This window comes from Cydia strobilella, chromosome 13, assembly GCF_947568885.1.
Source record: "Cydia strobilella chromosome 13, ilCydStro3.1, whole genome shotgun sequence".
Taxonomy (NCBI): Eukaryota; Metazoa; Arthropoda; class Insecta; order Lepidoptera; family Tortricidae; genus Cydia; species Cydia strobilella.
In genome coordinates, this window is record NC_086053.1 from 12,923,280 (window position 1) to 12,947,004 (window position 23,725).

General features: G+C 36.9%; 1 protein-coding gene across 1 annotated transcript; it reads left to right on the forward strand.

Annotated features, from left to right (window-relative positions):
* Positions 1-1,895: 1,895 nt before the first annotated feature.
* LOC134746730 (lysozyme-like) lies at positions 1,896-17,049 on the forward strand. The gene is made up of 4 exons (XM_063681251.1): positions 1,896-2,057; positions 11,983-12,177; positions 13,986-14,059; positions 15,976-17,049. The coding sequence occupies exons 1-4, from the start codon at positions 1,991-1,993 to the stop codon at positions 16,120-16,122; spliced, it is 483 nt and encodes a 160-aa protein (XP_063537321.1). The 5' UTR covers positions 1,896-1,990; the 3' UTR covers positions 16,123-17,049.
* Positions 17,050-23,725: the final 6,676 nt, after the last annotated feature.

Below are 23,725 nucleotides of genomic sequence, written 5' to 3' on the forward strand. Positions count from 1 at the left end.
GAGGGTTTAAAAAACGACGTCCGTTCGAGAAAAGGTAGGTTAGTACCGTGCCCCCAGATAAGTAAACGCACTTTAATGCCTTATTTCCTTTAATGTGCTTGGCTTCTATTTCTTAAAATATGTATGATGAGAGCCTTAGGTAAAATGTACGATTTTAACTTTCATAATGTCCTCAGGATAAAACGTTCAGGAAAACACCCGTTTTGCACCCTGTGCCTGTGACCGATGGGCCTAGCCAAGATGACCTCGCTATCGTTCGAATATGCAAGACCGATAGAGAAGCAGATTACGATTATTTTTTTCGCGGTAGACCCTCTGTCATCGGATACAACTTAACACTTCGTGTGGCATTTGTTGGTGTATGATTGTCATCTTTGGCCCCCAAAACGTAATTTTCCAGCCACTTTGCCCATTATTATTAGTCGCAGAAGTTCGTATCGGGAGCTCCTTTAGAATAAGGTCCAAATAGGCAATAACAAAGGTCTTCCTTTTTACACGACTGCTAAAAAAGAGTTTTCAGGGTTCATTTATGGTTTGCATGAGTGACATTTCTATCTTTATATAAATAAAATATTTTAGTACGAAAGGATCAAATATTTAAAATAATTTTATTGTAAAGAATTTTATTAAAATTTATTTGAGGGAAAACTATTTTGGCAGACATTGAATAATATAGGTACCTACCTAATTGTGATCAATAATTAGTCTAAATTAGTCGTACAAAAACTGTAAGGGTAGGTACCGTAAAAACAATATAGTCCAAAATTTTCCAACTATGGTACAAAAACTAACTCGAATATCTTATATTAGGTGAGTCTATTATTTGAGTAAACCAATTCCAAGGCGATTTTTTTTCATAAATGAGAGAACACTCGGAAACATTTGTTACCTACTTACTTGACGACCGTTCTTGCCTAGGCGGTAGTGACCCTGCCTATGAAGCCTATGGTCCCAGGTTCGTTCCTGTTCCTGTATTTGTTCCTGAGTCATGGGTGTTTTCTATGTATTTCAGTATTTGTATATTATATTTATCGTTGTCTGAGTACCCACCCACAACACAAGCCTTCGTGAGCTTTGAGCTTACTGTGGGGCTGAGACAATTTGGCTTAGCCAATTATTTATTTTATTTACGTTGTTTATTATTATAGATGATAGGTGGTTGGTTACCGATCAACCTAAACCTTAAAAATCTTGGCATTATGGAAGTACTGTATATATCATGTATGTATGATATTACCTACAGTACATTAGGAAACCCCATTTCAAATTGGCTCAGGAACTATTATCATTACAATGTAGACGTTTTAGTAGATACATCTTTATGAAAATTTGCATATGCAAATGCGTAAAGTTCTAAACAATGAATACCGTGACGCAGAGACCATTTCTAAAGATCTCGTATGTTTTTTTCTTTAATACGTGTATGTAAACCTTAAGCTTCTGGACTCCTGAGTATTGGGGAACGAACCGATAACTCCATGACCATAGGTCAGAAAAAATTAAGATACCTCACCGGGAAAACACCTTCCTACGTACCTGTCACATTTTTGAAGTAAAATGCAACAATTTAGTATGGAATTTTTTTAGTTCCATTTTATTTAATTTCTACTATTTTATGTCTGACTATACTAAGTAGGTAACTTAATCGCAGAAATCTCATTTATCACGTGCAAAATATACGATTCAAAAACTAAACTAATTGCAAACTGTTCCTAATTTCCTCAGGTTTTCATAATAAATAGTCTGTTATAATTAAAATTGACATCCTAAATAGGTGCTGAAAAATCGATGATCTCACCGAGGAAAACTCACCTCAGCAGCTCCTATTCTCAAGCTTTCGTTCAATTTCAATGGAACGTTCTGAATCAGCGGTCCGTCCATATAAGCGGCTCTAAGGCCATGACCAATGCCAGTCAGTTGCAGAAGCGCGGGAACGACCGACGCTTATAAATTAAGGTTTTTAATAAGTTTTTTTTTTTAATCCGTCGCTATGGCGTCAGCCGTGATGAAGTTCAGTGCCATATTGTTTCTGGTTGCCGCGTGTGCTGCTGATGTTTGTTAGTATTTTTTACTTGTCTATTAGTGAATAATCTACCTTAGTCCAGGGGCCCTTTTCGCAAACGGTATTAGTCTAATATTATTAGTGTGTTGCCATGGTAACCCATACGAGTTGACAGTTCGTGGACTAATAATATTAGTTTAATACCGTTCGAGAAATGGGCCCCAGCTTTTATTGGTAAAAATTAAGTTCTGAGAAACATTCAAGGATCATTTTTAAGCTCTATCGACTAGTAAAAAGTGATTTGTGACTCGACTTTATTATCTATCTTCCCATTTTATAGATAATATTTCACATCAAGTGGAGCAATGTCAAAAAGCTTGAATGCCTAAAATAAATAGTATTTGACAGTTTGCAGGTTTAGAAACCGACGAATTAAAAAAGTCTGGCTTTTGTTACATTGTAACACAAATACTCACACCAAAAATAAATTTAATATTTTTCGCCTTGTTTTATGGAAATGTTTATGGAAGTTTCTCAAAACTACTGTTTAATTGTCTATTCCAAGAAAACTTCGTAAATGGACCATAAATTATTGTTATAAATACTTACTAACTATTAGGAAAATAAATAGAGATATTTCATATATTTATTCAGTTTAACAATAAACATTGTGTTTGAATTTCTATTATAATTAACTTAACCTTATTTAAAAAATTACATTAAATAGTTTAAATTAAATATTATATAATAATCCATGCTCATTATTTTAATTAATTATATACATTTCATTTTCAACTTATTCATTATCAACATATTATAACAATTACAAGTGCGAATACAATTAATATAAATAATGTCATTTATGTCTATTGTATACACGCAATTTGATACAAAAAACAAGTCTCCTCAATCAAAATAATTTAATTAGGTATCTAATATTAAAACTGGCGATGACCAGACGGCCTTAGAATATTAATTAATTACGATACTAAACATGATCCTTCTTCAACAAAGTTGATAGATGACGAATACCTATAAATCTTACACTGAAAAGGATTCATGTATGTCAGTATCTAGCTTTGAAAAACTTGTACTTTTTAAAGTAGAATTTTTTTTAAGGAATGCCCGTCTTAAGTCATGTTTTAAGTTACATCTACTGACATCTAGTATTTATCTGTATTACTTAAATATTTTAAGCTAAAAATAGCTTGACTTGATTCGCTCCATAAAGAGGAGCTTCATCTGGAGCACGCGTACACGGAAGTTTTGTTAGTAAAACTACATCTAATCTAACTGACCATTTTGTGATGGTGTTTGAGATTGACCGTCAGTTTTGTGATGACAACTAATTGGCCATTAAAGTAAAATAAAATCACCGTCAGTTATGAAAATGTCAATTTACATTCCTTTTAACACTGCCACAGATCGTGAGCAAGTGACAAAGACCATCTTGTCTTAATTAAGATTGATTAAAAATAACTTGGCCGTTATATTAATTGATCTATAATGGTTATTGGATATTGTTAGATAATTAGACTTCATCGCTGTCGTTAATTGAAAATTTTCACTTCTCGTTTTCTTGGTTACCATACTCGTAATTTAATTATATGTATAACAAAGCGAACGTAGTCCCAGTAAGGAGTATCTAAGCAGGCCGAGTTGTTTTTTTTTTTTAACTCGACCTACTCAAGCATTTTTTAAAGAACTTGGGGATTCCGTCCAATGTTCAGCCGCCATCAGACACATTAGAGCGGCCAAGATGCTCTAAAATATGTGAGCATGCGAACAAGGACTGTAACGCTTTGATAATAGAGGCGTTTTCAAATATATTTGTGAGCACCTTGGCCGTTCCTATATGGGCGACTCACACATTTGCTCCGGTTTCGGGACTCCCTGACATGAAACACATAAAACAAAAGTGTTAGAAAGTTTAAAGTTAATTTCATTTTGAGTTTTACTTTGCCACTTACAAAGATATGAATAATAAGCATGGGAAGCAATAGAGAAATAATGTAAAGATGCAATTTCCAATAGGTTGTATTTTTAATCAATACCGGAATAGGGACCAGGTCTAACCAGTTTAACAACTTGTGCATAGGACGCGATTTTCCATTAGTTATTAAAAGTACGTTCCCATAATCTTACTTTGATATCGATGGTATATGGGTACTTCAGTCTGGGGACTGACACACAGAAAACAAACTATAGTGTATTTGTATTTTTTTAACATAAACAAAACCATGATTTTATTACATTCATAAAATAAAATAAAGATATAAGTACAATATGAGATGTTATAAAACGTTGTTTATAATGAACTTAAATCGATGAAAAGACAGACTTTCCCGGGCAATTAGCACTACGTGTAAAACTTGCTTAACAATAATAGTTATTTGTTATACAAGGGTGCAAAGTTGTATTTTACCCGCGAGCGTGGAATTGAAACACGAGCAAGCGAAAGCAGTCTATAGTTGAACCACGAGCAAAGCGAGTGGTTCTAAAAGAGAATCCTGAGCGTAGCGAGTGTTTTAACACACGAGAAGTAAAATACATTTGCACCCGTGTGTAACACAAAACTTTTCCCCTCACTATAGCGAGGAAAGTGCAAAATCCACAGGCGTTAGATCATCTTCATCAACTGGAATCACTCATTTTTTTACGATATTATAACAAAAAACTCTCGAAATTCTGTACTTTTACGTGAGAAGTTTTAAAGCAAAATTTTTGTTGTCAATGTTGACATTTCTGACGTATGAAATGTCAATGATGCGTTTTGAAATTGCATCGACTTAACTTGCGCGTTCAGAATTATATTTAAGATAATTATTAAAAAACAAACGATTATTATGGAATTTTAAGGTTTATGACTTAAGATCATTAAATAAAGCTAAATCTGGTATTTTTTATTAGATTTTCAAATCATTTATCTAATGATAATTAATATCGAACGAACCATTATTATGAGAGTTTTACGTTTTGTTATCTGTCAAGCTACTTAAACACGCTCCATCCAAGGTCAAATTACTTTCCCCACTAGTGGATAAAATGCGTTTTTCCCCGCTTGTTTTAAATGATAAAAGACGGCTTTCCGAGCTAGTGAGGGGAAATAATATTAACACATTTACACAAAAAAACACGCCCGATTCATGCATCTACGGCCTATTCGAATTTAAAAAATCTTAGCTTTTACATTTTGTATTCGAAGATATTGGTGAGAAGGAAGGTAGACCTGGGGCTCATGTCTCGAATGATATTAGTCTAATAATATTACTCCGCGAACTATCAAGTCGTATGGGTTACCATGGCAACACACTAATAATATTAGACTAATACCGTTCCAGAAATGGGCCCCTGTAGAGTTACCGGGGTCTTATTATAGAAATTAGATTTAGGTATTTACCTCAAGACATACAATACATGTTTCTTTGAAGTTAACATGGCCCTTTTTTTCTGCAATAAGTATAACGCTTAATTGACGGGTCTAATTGACCCCGTAAGAATGGTTAATTAATTTTTCGCCTCACTAGCTCGGAAAGTTGTCGTTTATCCTTCAATACAAGCGGGGAAAAACGCGTTTTATCCTCTAGTGGGGAAAGTAATTTGACCTTGGATGGAGCGTGTTTAAGTAGCTTGACAGATAACAAAACGTAAAACGCTCATGATAATGGTTCGTTCGATATTAATTATCATTAAATAAATGGTTTGAGAATCTAATAAAAAATACCAAATTTAGCTTTATTTAATGATTTTAAGTCATAAACCTTAAAATTCCATAAGAAACGTTTGTTTTTTTATAATGATGTTAAATATAATTCTGAACGCACAATTTGAGTCGATGCAATTTCAAAACGCATCGTTGACATTTCATACATCAGAAATGTCAACATTGTCAACAATTTTTTACTTAAAACCTTTTCTCACCGACTCGCGTAAAAATACACAACTTCCAGAGTTTTCTGTTATAATATCGTAAAGAAATGAGTGATTCCAGTGATGAAGATGATCTAACGCCTGTGGATGTTGCACTTTCCTCGCTATAGTGAGGTGAAAAGTTTTGTGTTACACACGGGCGCAAATGTATTTTACTTCTCGTGTGTTGAAACACTCGCTACGCTCAGGATTCTATTTTAGAACCACTCGCTTCGCTCGTGGTTCACCTATAGAATCCTTTCGCTTGCTCGTGTTTCAATTCTACACTCGCGGGTAAAATACAACTTTGCACCCTTGTATAACAAATAACTATTATACTTCAGAAGACTCTATAGTTTGTCAAAGGACTGTCTCAATTCAAACATAGACAGAGAAAATCATACTATCTTTGTCTTACACTAGTACTAGCACACAAAAGAAAAGGATGAGTATAGTTTTTTTTGTTCTTATTTACTGACAAGTTGGTTTGACCTTTGACCAACTATATCTTCAGCGTGTATGCGCCCACAGTTGGACATGCGGATCACAAATTTTCTTCAATAAAAAAACTGCTATCGAGACTAATGTTCCGTAAGTAAATGTATACCTACCTATAACTAAATATGTAGTATGTTTCGCTTTTGCAATGTTTATCTTGGGTAACAACAAGTTCGCACTCTTGACCTCAAGATGTCTGTGTCAACTGTCATCGAACACTTGACACGGATTTTGTTTATTTATGTTTGTTTTGCGGATGAAGAAAATGTCATAAAATAACAACGGGTATATACTTATAGGTATATTTAAGTACTTATATGTATATGATGTGCGTGGCAGCCGCTGCTTCCTTAATTCCCTATTTGATCGATTAGATTAGATAGAATTCGTTTCACCTCCTTAGGTGGCAATGTATAGCTAAAATTAAATTCGAGTTATCTACCTACCTGCGTCGACACGCTGGCCCCGTCCCACGTGGAGGGGTCTGCTCGGAAGCCTGGGACGGCCGCGGACCAGGCACAGACACTGAAGCGCCGCAAGTATACGATTTTGCGCTTGCGGTGGAGACGTTGGGTCCGTGATCAACCGACACTAAAAAGTTTGTTAAAGAGGTGTCGGTTCGACTAGTAGGCGTCTCAGGCGACCATAGGGCGGGCTCCTTCTTTGCGCAGAGGCTGGGCCTGGCGATTCAGAGGGGGAATGCCGCCAGCATTTTGGGGTTTCCCGGAAGCGGGGGACTTAAGGGAGATTTTTTATATTTAGTTTTAAATTTGTATTGTTTTAGTTTTAGCTCGTCTAGGTTTAATTAGTAATAATTCGTTTTAAGGTTTTTTTTTTATATGTGTATTGTACTTATAAATTCGAGTTATTGCATGTGGCATAAATAAATGTTAGGTATACCTAACATAACGCAGCTGTGACCCCTAGAGAATCAATAGCGTAGAGATAAAATAAGGCGAGCAAGATACTCAGCAATATGCACTCTTTCCTATTACTTATTCTGTGCTCTTTCTCTACCTATAGTTACATCTAGAGTCGGACCAAGCTCTGCATGGCATTTGCAATGACAAAGTGTGGCCATGTCATCATTAATGTCTCATTTCTGTGAAAATATGCCGTTTATTATGACACAGCCTCACTTTGTTCTCTTTAAGTCTTTTTAAGTAAGCTTAGTCGGGTTGTACCTTGTATACTTGTACTTCGTTGCTGTGGTTATGAGACAAAAGAAACAAATTTTGATCCTGCACACCATGAAATTGACGTAATTTCCAAATCAAAAACATCCGCGTATTTATGCACTTACCATGACATTGATATGTCACGTTAACCTTTTCGATGCGACCGGTCTAGGACTCGTTTGACCGCATCGTTCGCGCATTTAGGATCTCTGTGTAGGATCAACGGTAGATTTATTGTTTAAATTTTGCTTTTATTATTGTGATTTGGTGCAGCTTGATTTAATGAGGGTAATGAACCGTATAGTAAATAACGATAAATTAAGTTTTAAAGTTTTCACGATTTTTATACATAATTATGTACCTTTTACAAATAACAGGACTTAATTGGACTTAATGCGTTGCCTAAATTATTGACAAATATGTACTTATATATACGTAGTGTATTTTTTTTATAAATTTTCTCTTTAAAAAAACCGTTATTTATTGTATAGTGACATACTCGTACGCAGTATACCTATTATTTAAAAAAAAACCTGTTATCCTCAGTTATTCCAGTTATCCGTTAACTTACTGGGCTGGGCTTTATGGTCTAATAATATACACAATAGGAATGTAAAAATATTACCTTATATTTGAAAAAAATATATAAATGTTAGGTAAAACGTTTCTACGGGTACCAATGTTATTTTTTAAGAGTCATAATCACTAGTTTTCTATAAAACTGATTAAATACCTACAAATTATAACAACACAGGTATTATCTGGAAATGTAAATTTTACTAAGTAGTATACATGAAACAAAAAGTCGATAAATCTTCCGCGTTCCTACCACGGCAGCAAACCTAATGAATATTAAAGAATCCTTTGCTTATTTATTGAAGATTAAACCAGTCCTTTCTCGGATAGTTGTTCTGAATGTAAAATTAAATAGGTAAGTACTTTGAATAGGCATGTGTACAGTCAGCATCAAAAGTAACACGTCAGACTCTCTAATAGCTTAACAAAAAGATATAAATAAATCCCTGTGTATGAAGAACAATTGGATGCTGATAAGCAATAATGTGTCAACCCGCAAAAACTCAAAAATGAGATTTTTAATGCCATATTATAGCTGGTGCGCTCGACTTCATTTTGCAAAAATGACCTTAGTGATTTGAAATTTATAAATATACCAAAAGAAGGAAAAAAGGTTAACACAAATCCGTTAACACGTGTTGTCTGTTTTGCATTAATGCGTTTAGTACCTTAACTTATTACAGTAATGGGGAGAACGCATACTAAAACTTCAATAATGTCTTAAGACAGGTTAACTCATTATTGCGGAAATCAAATTCCATTAGTTCTGTTTTACCAGAAGCGCTTTGAAGGTAAGTGTTGCTAAAAACTGTGTTTATAATATGTAATTTTAAGAAATGTGTGCACAAATCTGTAAATTTTTGCAGTCTTCAAGTAGTAAATACTAATGCTGTTCGAAATAAAGTATTTATAAAGCGTAATCACACTAGTTTTTACGGGTTTTATTATTGAGGAAAGTTTGCCGAAGAAAGATTAAACAAAACGGCAAATTGCTGTAGTTTTTCTTAGCAATTAATTTTAAATGCCAAGTTCAAGAATTTGAATGTATGTACATTCGTATAATAATGTTATTTTTGTAATTATAATGATTTAAAATAACTAGTTAGACTTGAATTATTCTTGCAAATCGAAGAAAATATCATATCAATGCATTATGAGGCTTGATTGATTATAGCAAAACAAAATTTATATTAAGTTAGTATTAAACAACAACACTTTATGTGCTATAACATGTTGATTATAAGTTCAAAGGCACATTTACACAATTAGCAAAACTGTGTAACGTTCTTGAGAAAGTTTCACGTCATTATTCAATTCGCAATAAACAAAAAGGGGATTATTGCGACAAATTTAGATTTATTTCGAATATTATAATTATAAATCAATTCATTGTATTTAAACTGACAAATACAACAGTTTAAACAAAATCTTAAATTCTTAGAACAAACACTCAAAAACCACGATTAAATCTTTGGACGCCATTTTCTCACAATAGTGCTTATGTGGGTTAACACATTATTCCTTATCAGCATCCAATTAGGCTGTGAGTACTTTAGAACGCGAACGAATTACACTATAGGTATGTATGCTACAGGCATAATTATTTATCTATTTGACTCTGTGATAAAAACTTAAAAAACAAAAACACCAGCGTGTAACATTTTTTTCTGATTCATTACGCACAACTTAACGAAGTAATCGCCGTCCCATTTCCGTTTCCACAGTTTTTATACACGCTAATAGTTCAACTATCTTTACACTAATCTCCGACTTCTAAAGAACAATCGTGTTCAAATTATCTCGTACCGTCCACACTGTTAACTGTCCATTCGTAAACCTTATTCCAAAGGTATAGAGTCCACCGATTCAGTTCAGTGTTGCTTGTTAGTACTTATGGCGTGATGGGTAGTAATGGCCCCGCAGTACTTTACGGGCCGGAACTTACCCGTACTGGGAATAACGTCAACAATAGTTATCTAAAATTCCCAACCAAATATTTTTTGAGAAAAACCCTGGGAAATTGGTTGTTGTACTTGTTGTATAAAAAGTGGACTTAACAATTGCAGCACTAAGCACTTTTTGCGAATAGAACCAAACTTGTAGTCTTTTGTCAAATTTACTTCGTCATTTTAATTTAGATGCATTGCAGAAGCATTTCATACTTACGCTATTGCAATACACATGACAATATGATGATTGAATAGACATGTTACTACCCTTTTTCTGCAAATAAACTTATTCTATTCTATTCAATTCAATGCTTGCCAATAAGGTGTCCTGGGGCTCATTTCTCGAACGGTATCAGACTAGTATTAGTCCACGAACTATCAAGTCGTATGGGTTACCATGGCAACACACTAATACCGTTCGAGAAATGGGCCCCAGGACACCTTTTTGGCAAGCATTGCAATAGCGTAAGTATTCTGTCTTATCCTGGCTATTGCTACAGGGGGTAGTGCTTCGAGTTTAGTAATTTAGTGGATATTTGTAATTTTCAAACCCTGCTTTCGAAGTTACACCAATGCACCTTATCTTATAACAGAATAATTTTGAAAATCATATTTAAGTGGAGTTGTTTTCAAAGGCAACTGAATTTTGTACGTACGAGTATTCAGGAAGTTTACACTAATATGACAAAAGTTAGAAGCGAAAAACAAATTCCATGCAAATTTTATAAAGCTCCTAATTTTTAATATAGTAATTAAAAACCAAACGAAGTGTCATAGCTGTGACTTATGTACAGTCGAAAATATCAAACAAAGGGGCATAGATGTGGTTATTTTATAATATTTTCCATAATTTCAATATCGAGAAAGGAAAATCCACTTTCCTCTTCACTTACCTACCTATTTTGTTTGAAATTCCTATAACGCTGTGTATCGAATGTGTGGCCTCTGTAACTGAGCCTAATGTAAGGACATTGTTGTTTGCACTTAAGTATAAGTTAGGTAACCTATAGCTTAGTAGGTTATTTCGGATTCTTGACCTAGTAACTAGAAACGCATAAGCGATCGTAAGTTCGTAACCTAATGTTTATTATGTTTTATTTTTTACATAAATTAAACTTTATTAAACTCCTGAACAGTAAAAACATTAATAGCCCTAATTGGTGAATTGATGGACAAATTAAATCTTGAACATAGAAATTTCGTTAAAATTATTTCGTTATATCTATTTAGATAGGATGAGGTAGAAGCAAACAAGTGCCTTGACCTCTACAGGATTTATGGCTATGTCACTTTAATGCATTTGCATGAAATTATCCTCGGAGTGCAACATGAAAAGAATACTTAAATAAGCAAAGTCAATAACAAACTCGCATTTTTAGGAGAACATTGACGTGTAATAAAAATACCAATATTTGAACAGGAAAACAAACAGGAAAGTCGAAAACCTTTTATAGCGTATTTTTAGTGATTTCAACTTTTTCCTAAATATATTGAGTTAGGCTAATGACGTGGTACTTAGTTAGGCCTTTAAATACCTACCTAACCAAGAAACGTAGATTTATTCAAAAATCATAGAAAGAAAAGAAAACAATTAAGCTTAGAAATAAATTAAAAGTGGAAAATTTTACTGTCTTGGGTAAGACTTGAACTCACGACCACTGAATCGTTCGCACGTTTCTGTTTGATACAAAATTAATCTAAGAAAACAATTATTAAAAATAGAGGTAGACTACCAGGCGGTCTTATCGCTATAAAACTATATCTTCCAGACAACCTTATTTAAGTAGGTGGAGTAGAAAGCCCAAACGAAAAATTACTACCGGTAATAAATAACCGATACCTATTTAACAAGAACGGTTTTCCTTTTCAGCGGAGCTCGTCGGCGACAAGTCAGCTCAGCCGGTGACGGAGGTGTGCCTCGGGTGCATCTGTCAGGCCATCTCGGGCTGCAAGCAAGCCCAGACGTGCGAGGGAGACACCTGCGGCTTGTTCCGCATCACCTGGGCGTACTGGTCGGACGCCGGCAAGCCTACCATCAACAATCTCGCGCCTGACCACCCTGATGGTAAGCTAGCATGATAGAGGTGTGCCAGCCAGGGCATATCGGGCTGCAAGCAGGCCCAGACGTGCGTGGGAGACACCTGTGGCCTGTTCCGCATCACCTGCGCGTACTGGCTGGATGCCGGCAAGCCTGCCATAAACAATTTCACGCCTGACCACCCTGATGGTAAGCTAGCATGATAGAGGTGTGCCAGCCAGGGCATATCGGGCTGCAAGCAGGCCCAGACGTGCGTAGGAGACACCTGTGGCCTGTTCCGCATCACCTGCGCGTACTGGCTGGATGCCGGCAAGCCTGCCATAAACAATTTCACGCCTGACCACCCTGATGGTAAGCTAGCATGATGGAGGTGTGCCAGCCAGGGCATCTCGGGCTGCAAGCGGGCCCAGACGTGTGTGGGAGATACCTGCGACCTGCGCCCTGTTCCGCTCTCATATTGTGAATATCCCGTTTGCATCCTCAACTACTGCTTCGGAGCATAGGCTGTGTAACATAGTAATGCTAGTATGGCCCCATTTTTTAGCTCAAAGAGTCTCTCTACACTTGACTAACTTTAACGAACTCGCGCCTGGCCAATTTGAGTGACCTGACTGCAGGTACCTTTAGTACCTTAAAGTCCCTCCAGACTGTGTGCGTGAATCGCGACTTCGCGGAGAGAACATTTGCGACGTTGACGTATGACTCCACACTCTCACAAGTCTCACAACTTCACGGCGATTTCGCAGTTTGGTTTGCGGCAAGATGGCGGAAAAGCATCAGCTGATCGAGTTTATCTGTTAGTTACCTATCTACGGCATCATACGTGATTTAGCTGTTTTTCCATTTTGTTTTGTTGTACAACCGTAAAATATAGCCGCTTAATATAATATAATCATAATATAGGTAATTAATATTTATCTTTCCACTGATGAGCCAAAATAGTGTGTAACAATGTGGAGTCTTGCAAGTTCGCGCTTCGCGCCTCCTTTGACGCGGCCCGAAAAACCGACAAAAAACGGGGAACAAGGCGCGAAGGCGTGAAGTGTGGTGGGCGCTATTAAATTAAGAATTACCTTAAAAGAAAAACGTGTAAGGTACGAGTAAATTTACCTATTAGCCATTGGCCCCACTCCATCATTTTTAGGAAATGAACTAATGTCAAAAGTGTTGTTTTTTATATTTAGATACCAGTACTTACGTATCTACTTTAATTACAAAGAGCGAAATACCTTTTAGTTGTTAACATAGCTGATATTCGTATATTTATGGCTGTTTTATTTAAATTACCTACCCATTTAATTTTATGTGAACAACACAATATTTATGGATCAATAGATAAGAAAATATAAATTTGTTGAAAACATCACGGGAAAGGTCAAGAGTCAATCTGCTGTTTACAACAGTCTCGGTTAAAACATCATTTATGAAGGTCATAAGTTTAATATTTTTACTATTTTGATAAATAAAAGTTAAAAACACCCGGCATTCCAATCGAGGTCTTTTTTTTTTTTTTAATCTGGTTTTTATGGAGGCTTTGGACCTGCATCAAGAAAAAAGGTATTCGGAAGAAGGAAATGAAGAAGATTTGTATTTGTATCGTATTCATAAATGCACATTAATTAGTGCATATAAATTATAAATCCGCTTGTTTATTTCAGCAGATAGGTATATATATTATGTTTTTAAAGAATTTATGTCAACTGACGAAACCTTCAAATTTCGCCTACGAGTAGACTCTATTTTTTGGAGATAATTTGGAGCTAGAAACCTATTTATAGAATAATCTTACTATTTATTATGTAATTACTTAATAGTATATTTTTTATTTTCTACAGCGTATCGCAGCTGCGTTGTGGACCCGTACTGTGCTGCCCAGACCGTGCAGGGATACATGAGGAGGTTTGGACAGGTAACTAACTATGCTAAACCACTAGTAGAACAGAACTAAGAATTGTTAAAGTCGATTATTTTCTCATTTACAGTCTATCAAATATACGCTCAGATTAGAAGTAGGTTAAGTAACTACTATTTGCACTTGTTTACGGAAGTGGAATTACATCTGTAATACCTACGTACAAAAAAATAATATTGTAACCATATCAAGTGATAACGAGTGAAATACCAAGAAACAGAATCTTGCATGCGTCCGAATAAAAAAAACCTAATTAAATCTAGCGTAATATTAAAAAACTAATTACCATTCAAAAATATTGCTTGGGTTTTTACTCCGCGAACATAGACAATGCCATTTTTTTTATACAAGTATAGACATAGCATATACAAGTTAGTTATAGACGCGCCACCGAGCGACCGGGGGTAAGAGAAAAAATATTCGTATACAATTTAGGCTTTTTTCTCTTTCACTCTTATACATTTCGGTATTTCGCCATCGCCTCCTACCTATGATGCCACCCGGTCGGTGATAAGGACAAAGCATGGCAATATTTTCTCTTTCGTCTTATAGGAATCGCAATAAGACTATCTTTCTCTATCAAAGAGTGTCAGGCCCTTGGCTTATGGTCTCTACAAACGTCCTCGGTACTGGCATGCCATTTGCAATACATTGCGCCACTTGGTCGATCGATTGAATTCGTTGCTCCTACTTAGCCGGCAATAAAATCGCATACCATTTGTTGCAACTTGCAAGGTCTGTAGAAGCCTTTAGTGGGCGTGTATGTTGATGTTAATTAAATGAATACGTAGCGTGACAATGTCAGTGCATGAAATATTTAGCGGTGCGACTGCGCACTGACATCATCGCGGCCTTGGCTTTATGTAAATCTTCTAAGGCCGTAAAATCTGTATTTCGTATCAAGTTGCTTGACCTACCTACAACTTTGTGCGATATTTTAGATGAGTAAGGTATTTTTAAGACGATTGCTCGCTTGTGGGTAAAAAATACCCAGGATAAATTTTCCGAAAACATAAGTTACATAAACATTTTCATTAATAAAACTTTATAGATATTAGCCAAAAATATGAACGGGACAACCTAAAGTAAAATAATTTAGTTTTATATTTTCGGTAAATGCATCAATGCTCGACATTGTCCAGCATCGTCAATCTTATCAAGCATTAGACTTTAGAGAGTTTACCTTAAAGGTGGCATAGGTCGAGGCCGCTATGTCAAATGCGAGAAAAGGCAATGTCACTACTATTTACACGTTTCTAATAATTAGATATACCACCTCTATAAATATCGTTGAACCCTAATCTAAAAAATGTACTTTAATAAAAAACTAAAATCATATACTCGTACTTCTAACTCTACCATTAAAATGACTTTATAAAATGAAATGAAAATCATTATATCAATCAGAATAATTTTATTAGTCATATGGTGCATTGGCCTGCAGAAAAGGGCAAGAAATTCTAAATTGCCACTTTTTTACTGGCATAATTGGTTTGCTAGACTCACGGCAGGCTAGACTTATTAAGTTATTATTACTATAGAGACGTCATATCTCTGTCTATCTGATGCTCTCTCTATAAGTATAATATTGTATGAAATGTTGACTTACCCATGTAATGATCATATTACGTTATGGTTAATGAATAAACTAAACTAAACATACCAAACAATGAAATTGTCGCAATCACAACCTGTACCACGAGACCAAAACGTCGTAAGCACGGTAACATTCATGGCGCTTACGCGTTTAGGTCGCGAGATTCACGCTGCGCTTCTATGGCTTGATGCCAAAACGGCAGCAACTCATGGCGCATAATACTGGTTCTCAGTGCCGTTTCTATACGTTAGTAATAATAGTTCAATGGCTAGACTATATTAATATTGCTCCACTTAATACTGGACGATCATTGCAGGACTGCAACGGCGACGGCCAGGTGAACTGCTATGATCACATGGCGATCCACAAGAAGGGCGGGTACGGGTGCTCTGGCGACCTTCCTTTCGAGTACGTCAACGTCTTCAATCAATGCATAGCCGCCGTTGCCGCCCACCAGGGGTGAATAACGTAGTTTTAAGACAACTTGTAATAGCTAAGGATATACAGTACTGTATTGGTCCCAAACCCATAGAAAAAAAGTCTAGTGATCGAATCCATATCCATAATCACGGCTCTGACAATAGGGTTTTTAACTGTATTTAAAATAAATTATTTTACACCATGCATGAAATACAGCACCAGAAGATTAATAAGAGAAACGTAGACAGTAGTTAATTTTAGATACAATTTATATTTTAAAACCCGTATAAAATTATAAAGAGTAGGTAATTTGACTAGTAGTCTATTGTCATCGGTTATCGCTGTACATTGCTTGTCATGTCATGTCTTTACGCTGCGTATTGTCCACTTATCAAGCTAGAAATGTACAGAAAATAGTACCATTAGGCGACGGTAATATATATTTAAAGATGTGCCAGCAGACAGATAGCCGACAGACACGTATATCCCTAGCTAATACGGGTAATACCTACCCATAAAGTAGAATTCGTAACATCTTTTAAACACTATTTTTTGGTTCGTATGTTAGAACACAAAAAGTGTGCAATTGGTAGCGCATGCTTTGGCGCATGTAGTCTGTATGAGATTAATTACTTTACACGCGTTAGGCTAAATCAATATATTTAAATAGTTACATAATATTTAAAATCATAAAACACGCCGTGCAAAATCAAATCAAAGTGGAAACATAACAATTTTGATTTGATACTATAAGAGCCTATTATATACGAGTTTGCCCAAACAGGCACGTCATACGTATATCTCAAAAAAACCTACTTGAGTTGTTTAGGAACAATATTAATTCCTTAAATATGGGTACAAATATGTATCTACTAGTCTTTTCGGATTGTTGTTAAGTTAATAACAGATTTTAATCCTAATAAATATGACTGCTCAAGACTTCGTAATAATAAATAATTTTACTACAGAATGGTGTTTTTCTCCCAAAGACCTTTATTACATCAGACATTAAAATTAATTTTAGATGTTTTATAAATAAAACGAAAAAAGGAATAATATTTTATTTTTTTCTTATTATACAGGATGATCCATCATTTGCCAAATGGATAATAAGTTTTGATTATGGAAAATAACATTTGCTCTCTTTTCAAGCCAAAAAAATCTTATGCTACAATTTTTTTTTGTACAAGGATTAAGTTTGTGTGGAGAAGAAGCCGTCATCCGCTTTCCTCTTAACTATAAATAGAAAACGCTAATCGAAACATAAACACATGCAATCCGGATACATTTTTACTTATTGATTGGCGTGAATCGATGAACGATTTTCCCCTAGGCTCAAGAGATCTTAATCCTAATAATTAGTAATAGTTTTGGTGTGTTTATAAACAGTGTTTTTTTCAAATTTAGCTATGTTTTGAGACGCGAATACTTATATAGGACATGCAACTTTTACTATGGAACCAACATGGAAGTTGCAAAAAATTACTAGGGATTGATAAACACCCGTATATAAAATCATCTTTTAAATATCATTAAACAATAATAGTTTCGAAAGGTGACGTTCTAACCATCCCTGAGAATCTGTGGATATACTTTCGATACTAAAAGATATCTTTTAGTGACTTTGTGTGCTCTTCCTGGTTCGTTTTTTGTTGCTGCTAGCGCTAGCTTTTTCTTGGCCCCAGCCTGAAAAAGTGTGTTAAATAAGTTTATTTCACACCGTCGTCGTCGTCGTCGCACCTATCTATATTCTGTCTTCCGTGATTGTAAAAAAATGCTATATTTAGTGGGATATTATGAGAAATTAGAAAACCTAACATGAAAATAAGCTATTGGAAAATAAATAAAATGGGAAAATATGCGAATGGTTAGAAAACGTAACAGGAAAATAAGCTATTGTAAAATAAAATTAATGGGAAAATATGCGAATGGTTAGAAATGCTTTCGGGAAAGGAAGCTATTGAGAACAAATAAAATGGTAAAAATTGCGAATGGCAAAAATCGCGATCTGGAAAAAACGATTTCCGGAAGAGAGAGTACACGCTCCTTAAAATAGCGTCCCGCATTTCCTTCACGTGTAGTTAACAGCCTTAGGGTAGGTACTTACTTATGTCCCCCCGCGGGTTGCTCACCTTGTCGTGGTGGGGGGCTTAGTTACCGTGGCTTGGTTATCCACGGTGAAGCGAAGAGGCAACCAGGGCCGGCCTGTTTGGGGCGCGGGCTGGCCCGAGGAGGACGCTCCAAGTGGGCTGGTTTAGCCCGCTTGTGATGCGCCGAAGGTGGACCGTCGAGGAAGAGGAGTGTCGGTATTGCGGTAAGCCGTTCTCCCTATCCTCGGCGGCCGAGGTGGGATCGGGGAAGAGGAGTGATGGTATTTCGATGCGCCACTCTCCCTATCTTCTGCGAACTTGGCGGGGCCGTTCCGCTGTAGCGGCGTTGGTGGGGCTGCAGAGGAAGAGGAGTGTCGGTGTTCCGATGTGCCGTTCTCCCTGTCCTCTGCAGCCGAGTTGTGGTTTTGCGGCAGAACCATAGACCTGATCTGTCGCCGGGCGCCGGGGAAATTCCTGGCGCCCGTGGCTTCCTTGTGGCGGGCTCGGGGGGGTCCGCTACAATACAGAATGGAAGCCGAGGAGGAAGGCGCGTCTTACCATCTGGCGCGCCTAGCGTGAAGGGCCTTCGGGCATTCGCGAAGGAGCCGCGCTCGTGGGCGGCTGCCGCAGGTGGGGTCGCGGATGACAAGCGCAAGCGTTCCTGTAACCCCTCCAATAAGGCGGCGAGGCGGCATATGGGGGGTTTTTAGTGGGTACACCGTGGGCCTCATTAGCCTAGACGGGAGTCCCACGACATAACCACTCGGGTCACCCCCCGCACCCGGGTGGTATGCGGAATGCATTTTTCCCTCCTAAAAAAAAGGAAAAAAGGTACTTACTATGTGTCTCAACGCGTGTTGTGTGGTAGATATTAATATTCCCTCGAAGTTCAATTGGGTGCTCCCATGTCCATCCGACGGTTCCGCTCCAAACGCTCTAATTGCAGTGTGAATAGTTTCTCTGTAAAATTCGTTCATTACAATATTTTCTGTGGTCGACAGCAGGCGTGTTATGGATGGCTTGGCCACGTGATAAAATAAGTGTCACTATTTAACACCACGCAATTAAAAGAGGCATATATTACATAAGGTGCTAACAAATTAGTTACCAATATTTTTACAGCTGGGGCCCACATCTCGAACGGTATTAGTCTAATATTATTAGTGTGTTGCCATGGTAACCCATACGATTTCACAGTTCGTGGACTAATATTATATAGTCTAATACCCATCTAATACCGTTCGAGAAATGGGCCCCTGATTGTCAGTGTCATGCTAATTGTTGTCTGTGTTGTAAAATTGTTATGAAAATTATGTGTTGCCACTTTTCTGTATGCATGACATTGACCTGTTATTATTATTCTCTATTATTATTACTAATACTTATTTTTTTTGTCTGACATTTTTATACTTTTATTTTAATTTTATAGGTTTTAATGACATGCACATTGAGAGTCAAAGAGTATTGTACGCCAAATTCAGGCTGATTGTGATGTAACCAAATACTAACCCTACCACCATTTATAACCACTCACATTCAAACAATAAAAAATTTGTATTTGTATTTGGTTGACTTAATGACATTTAAGACAAACAATTGTTGACATGACAGAAAGTGTTAAACATCTTGTCAGTTCATTGTCAGTTAAACGCATATGATGATTATTTTATGTAAATGAAAACAAAAAATAGGTACCTATATATAGTTTGCCAAAGGACTGTCTCATTTCAAACATAGACAGAGGAGACTCATACTATTTTTGTCTTACACTAGTACTAGCATCCAAAAGAAATGGACGAGTATTAGTTTTTCTTGTTCTTATTTACTGACAATTTGGTTTGACCAACTATAAGAAAAGTTTTTTTTATTTCTATTTAAACTTAATTGTTTTAATGTATCCATCACCATCTCTTAAAATATTGATAACTAATTTGTTAGCACCTTATATACGGAAGATGATGCAAAATAATTGTAGCAAATATGTAATTTTGTAATCGGACATAATATGACATTATGCGCTTATGCGATTACTATCTGACTGCACTAACTGCGAATATTTTTTTTTAGGATGATAGGACGACTGAGTTAAGTATTGTCAAAGATAGATATAACTCCGTAAGTTACTCTATGGTATTGTGAAGCGTTTTAGACCCCTCCGCCTGCTGCGTCAAAAAACTTCTGCTGCAATAAATCTGCTACAAACCAATGAAAACCGAAGAATAAAGTGGGCCGCGGTACGTCCGATAGGCCCCATTCGCACGAGAGCATAAAAAGCGTTGTGTGTGTACTTATGGGTGCATCGAACACGCAACGCTTTTTAAGCTCTCGTAAGAATGGGGCCTCAAGGACGCAAAAGAAATGCTGACCGGACCAAGGCCGCGGTTAGGATCGTTTGTAACTATGCTACTGAAATACCCTGCGTATTCGAATGCGAGGCTCCTAAAGTAGTTCCGCTCCGCCACCGTCAGTTGGGAGCCCAGCTTGGGGTGTTCGTCGATGTGCTTAATGTTCCGTATCGACTTCTCGAGAGCCTTGGCTGAAGCTTGGCGGCGGCGCCCGTTCAGTTTTGATTGCAACATACGGGCTTTGGCTCTGTAATTATAAACCATAGAGTTGAGGTCAGGTCTCGTAGCCGGGTTAGGTACGCTCATCTGGCAGAATATTATTTGTCAGAAATACACTTCGCATAACACGTATCGCAGAAAACTTTTAGTCGAATGATACTTTCGTAATAGTCATTTCGCATAATATTCATTTGGCAGAATTTTCTTAGTAGTTTTTAAGGTTAGGGTTTTCTGCCAAACAATATGATGCAAAAAGAAATTCTGCAAATATTATGCGAAAAGCAGTATGCGAAAAGCAGTATGCGAAAGGTCCAAACGACATTTCTGCCAAGTAACATTATGCAATACAAAAATATGCCAAAAAAACTTTCTGCAACACAATAGGGAACCCTCGTAGCCAACGTACCAATCGTTAACGCTCCGTAGCGTATCGTAGTAACTCTTCCCCACTAGTGTGACAGTGACAGTTGCGTTTCGTTCGCTACGGAGCGTTAACGATTGCATGTTGGCTACGCACACGATCACTTAAGACGAAAGTGGACGACCGCCCCGAACCTAGTCCCCATTTTCCTCTCTGGATAATGTTAATACATAATTGAAAATATTTTAATTAGTATATATATATTTTAGTTCAGTATTATAGTATGAAAAAATTAGTTCCAGTGAAATTACGCAACATGGCGCACCGCGTAATCATATATTCCTGGTCAAGCTTTAGTTAGCTTGTAGTTATGTTATGATAATACTATTACTTATTCTGTGGTTATGTTGTAGTTAGTGTGGGTCAAATCTTGGAAGCTAAATTTGACCCACTTCCCGATTTCTGATTGAGCTGAAATTTTGCATACATATGTAAATTGGATGACAATACAATATTATAATAACATGGAGCTGATCAGATGATCGAGGCAGGAGGTGGTCATGGGAACTTTGTGATAAAACAACGCAAACTATTAGGGGTTGTTACAATTGTCTCCATGAGTTTTAGTTGCCTTTGGAAGGTAACGTACAGTTAGCGATAAAAGCTTGTAGGTACGAAAATTGAAAATTTGGCTAAAAACTTATTTAATTCAATACGGCAGGTACCTACTCATACAACAATTGGCGGCTGACCGGAACTGTGGCAGCGTTTTTCGGAGGTGGACAAGTTTTTTGTGTGGAATCCCCAGGGATGCAAACGGTGGTTGCTCTAGAAAGTCGACATCATTATTACCATCAGTCCGCACTATTCAACTGGGCCCATGATTTACACATTCAGTCAGTATGCATTCTCTAATGTGTAAATAAAACACCTACATCAAATTGTGGATAGTACTGTTAACTCTGTCAACCATCTAGAACGGAGGGTGAATATAACCCTAACCCTGTGGTCTATCTATACTTTAGATATATCTAAATTATAGATACCTACTTATGTATGCCGGCTACCTTTAGAGAACCTAGAGTATGGATACAACTCTTTAGGTGGTCTATGCAAACTTTAGACATGCTTAAACTTCAGAAAGACCACAAAGTTCAAAGTTCAATTAGAGTATGAATAGTACCACCTAGAGGAAAGGTACTATTCATACTCTAAGGGCCACTTGCGCCATCCAGGGTTAGCCACTAACTGGTTAAACCCGGAGTACCCAGTACAATTTAACCCTGTTTTAACGGTTAACCCCGAGTAAGTGGCTAACCCTGGATGGTGCAAGTGACCCAATGGTCTATCCGTTGAGTTTAAAATGCCGATGGACCTGTGTTTCATCCGCTATGCTATTGAGCATTTTGAATGTGTTTAGTTTAGTGGAGTACTACGTTTAATATTATAATTGAAAATGTAGTGCCCGCTCTTAGTGTTTTCCAAGATCACAAGCATAGGTGAAATTGGAATGACAAGGTGTCAAATCATATCGCACGGAGCGCTGCGATATGGTTCGTCATCTTGGAAATTCTTCAACGTGTACGACGAGAATCAAGCAAGAAGACCAAACCAAACAAATGGTATCAACATAATCAACATTGGTGGTCACGATAACGAACCTGATATACGCAGGTTATACAACTGTGGACAATAGCTTCGAGTAAGCTTGAGATACCTACAATGATGAAGATTTGGATAAATAACATAAGGGGGATCCCGCTAGACTTGTCCCAAATTATAAATATGCAATGTGTCATGCCTAAATAGATACGATCACGCTCCGTGATTGTTGAGCCATTTAGGGTGCTAGCTAAATTGGTTGTTCAATATTGGTTGTTGTTATTGGTTGGTCGCTATGGACTGTCAAATTTAGCTAGAACACTAAATGGCTCAACAATCGCTGTAGGTAGGTGTAGTAATCGCTGCTGGCGCGAGATATGGTCTGAAATGTCAAAATTCACCGTCACGGGAGAGTGAATAATTACTGGATGCGTAAATCAGGGGTCCAACTAGACTGGTATGGGCTGATGATGTTGATGACGTCAACTTTTGGTCTCTTATGCCATAACGCATGGTTAATTGTCAACAAATCGACTAACAGTAGATGTCTATCAATACCATTATGCCTATTACGTTTCCGATTAAAACTAATAAGCACATCTGGCGGTCTAGCAAAAGTTGCGTTCTCGCGCGCGAGTCCATACTTGAAGTCGCGCTAGATGTATGGAGTCGCGCGCGAGAACGCAACTCATGCTAGCAGGTCAGATTGACAACTGCGATCGACAATCGCTTCGTATTGTTTCATTATTGTATTCCCTAAATTTGATAGGCTGCCACCTTCAGACCCAAATACTTGACGCATTGATTGGAATTTCATTATTCGTACTTCGAGCAGGGTTGTCAATTAATATCAGGGCCTAGCCAAGATAAAAATCACAACGATAAACGAAAAGAAAAAACAAATCTAAATCGGTCCAGAAATGACGGGAGATATGGAGTAACAAACATAAAGAAAAAAACCTACCGAATTGAGAACATCCTCGTTTTGAGATTTGGAAGTCGGTTAAGATAAGATATTTATTTGCAAAA

What these genes read in the sequence shown, in the direction of transcription:
- LOC134746730 (XM_063681251.1), top strand. Translation starts at nt 1,991, where the DNA reads ATGGCGTCAGCCGTGATGAAGTTCAGTGCCATATTGTTTCTGGTTGCC. An exon ending in CGCGTGTGCTGCTGATGTTT is followed by an intron (nt 2,058 to 11,982) that starts GTTAGTATTTTT and finishes TTTCCTTTTCAG; the next exon opens with CGGAGCTCGTCGGCGACAAG. An exon ending in CGCGCCTGACCACCCTGATG is followed by an intron (nt 12,178 to 13,985) that starts GTAAGCTAGCAT and finishes TATTTTCTACAG; the next exon opens with CGTATCGCAGCTGCGTTGTG.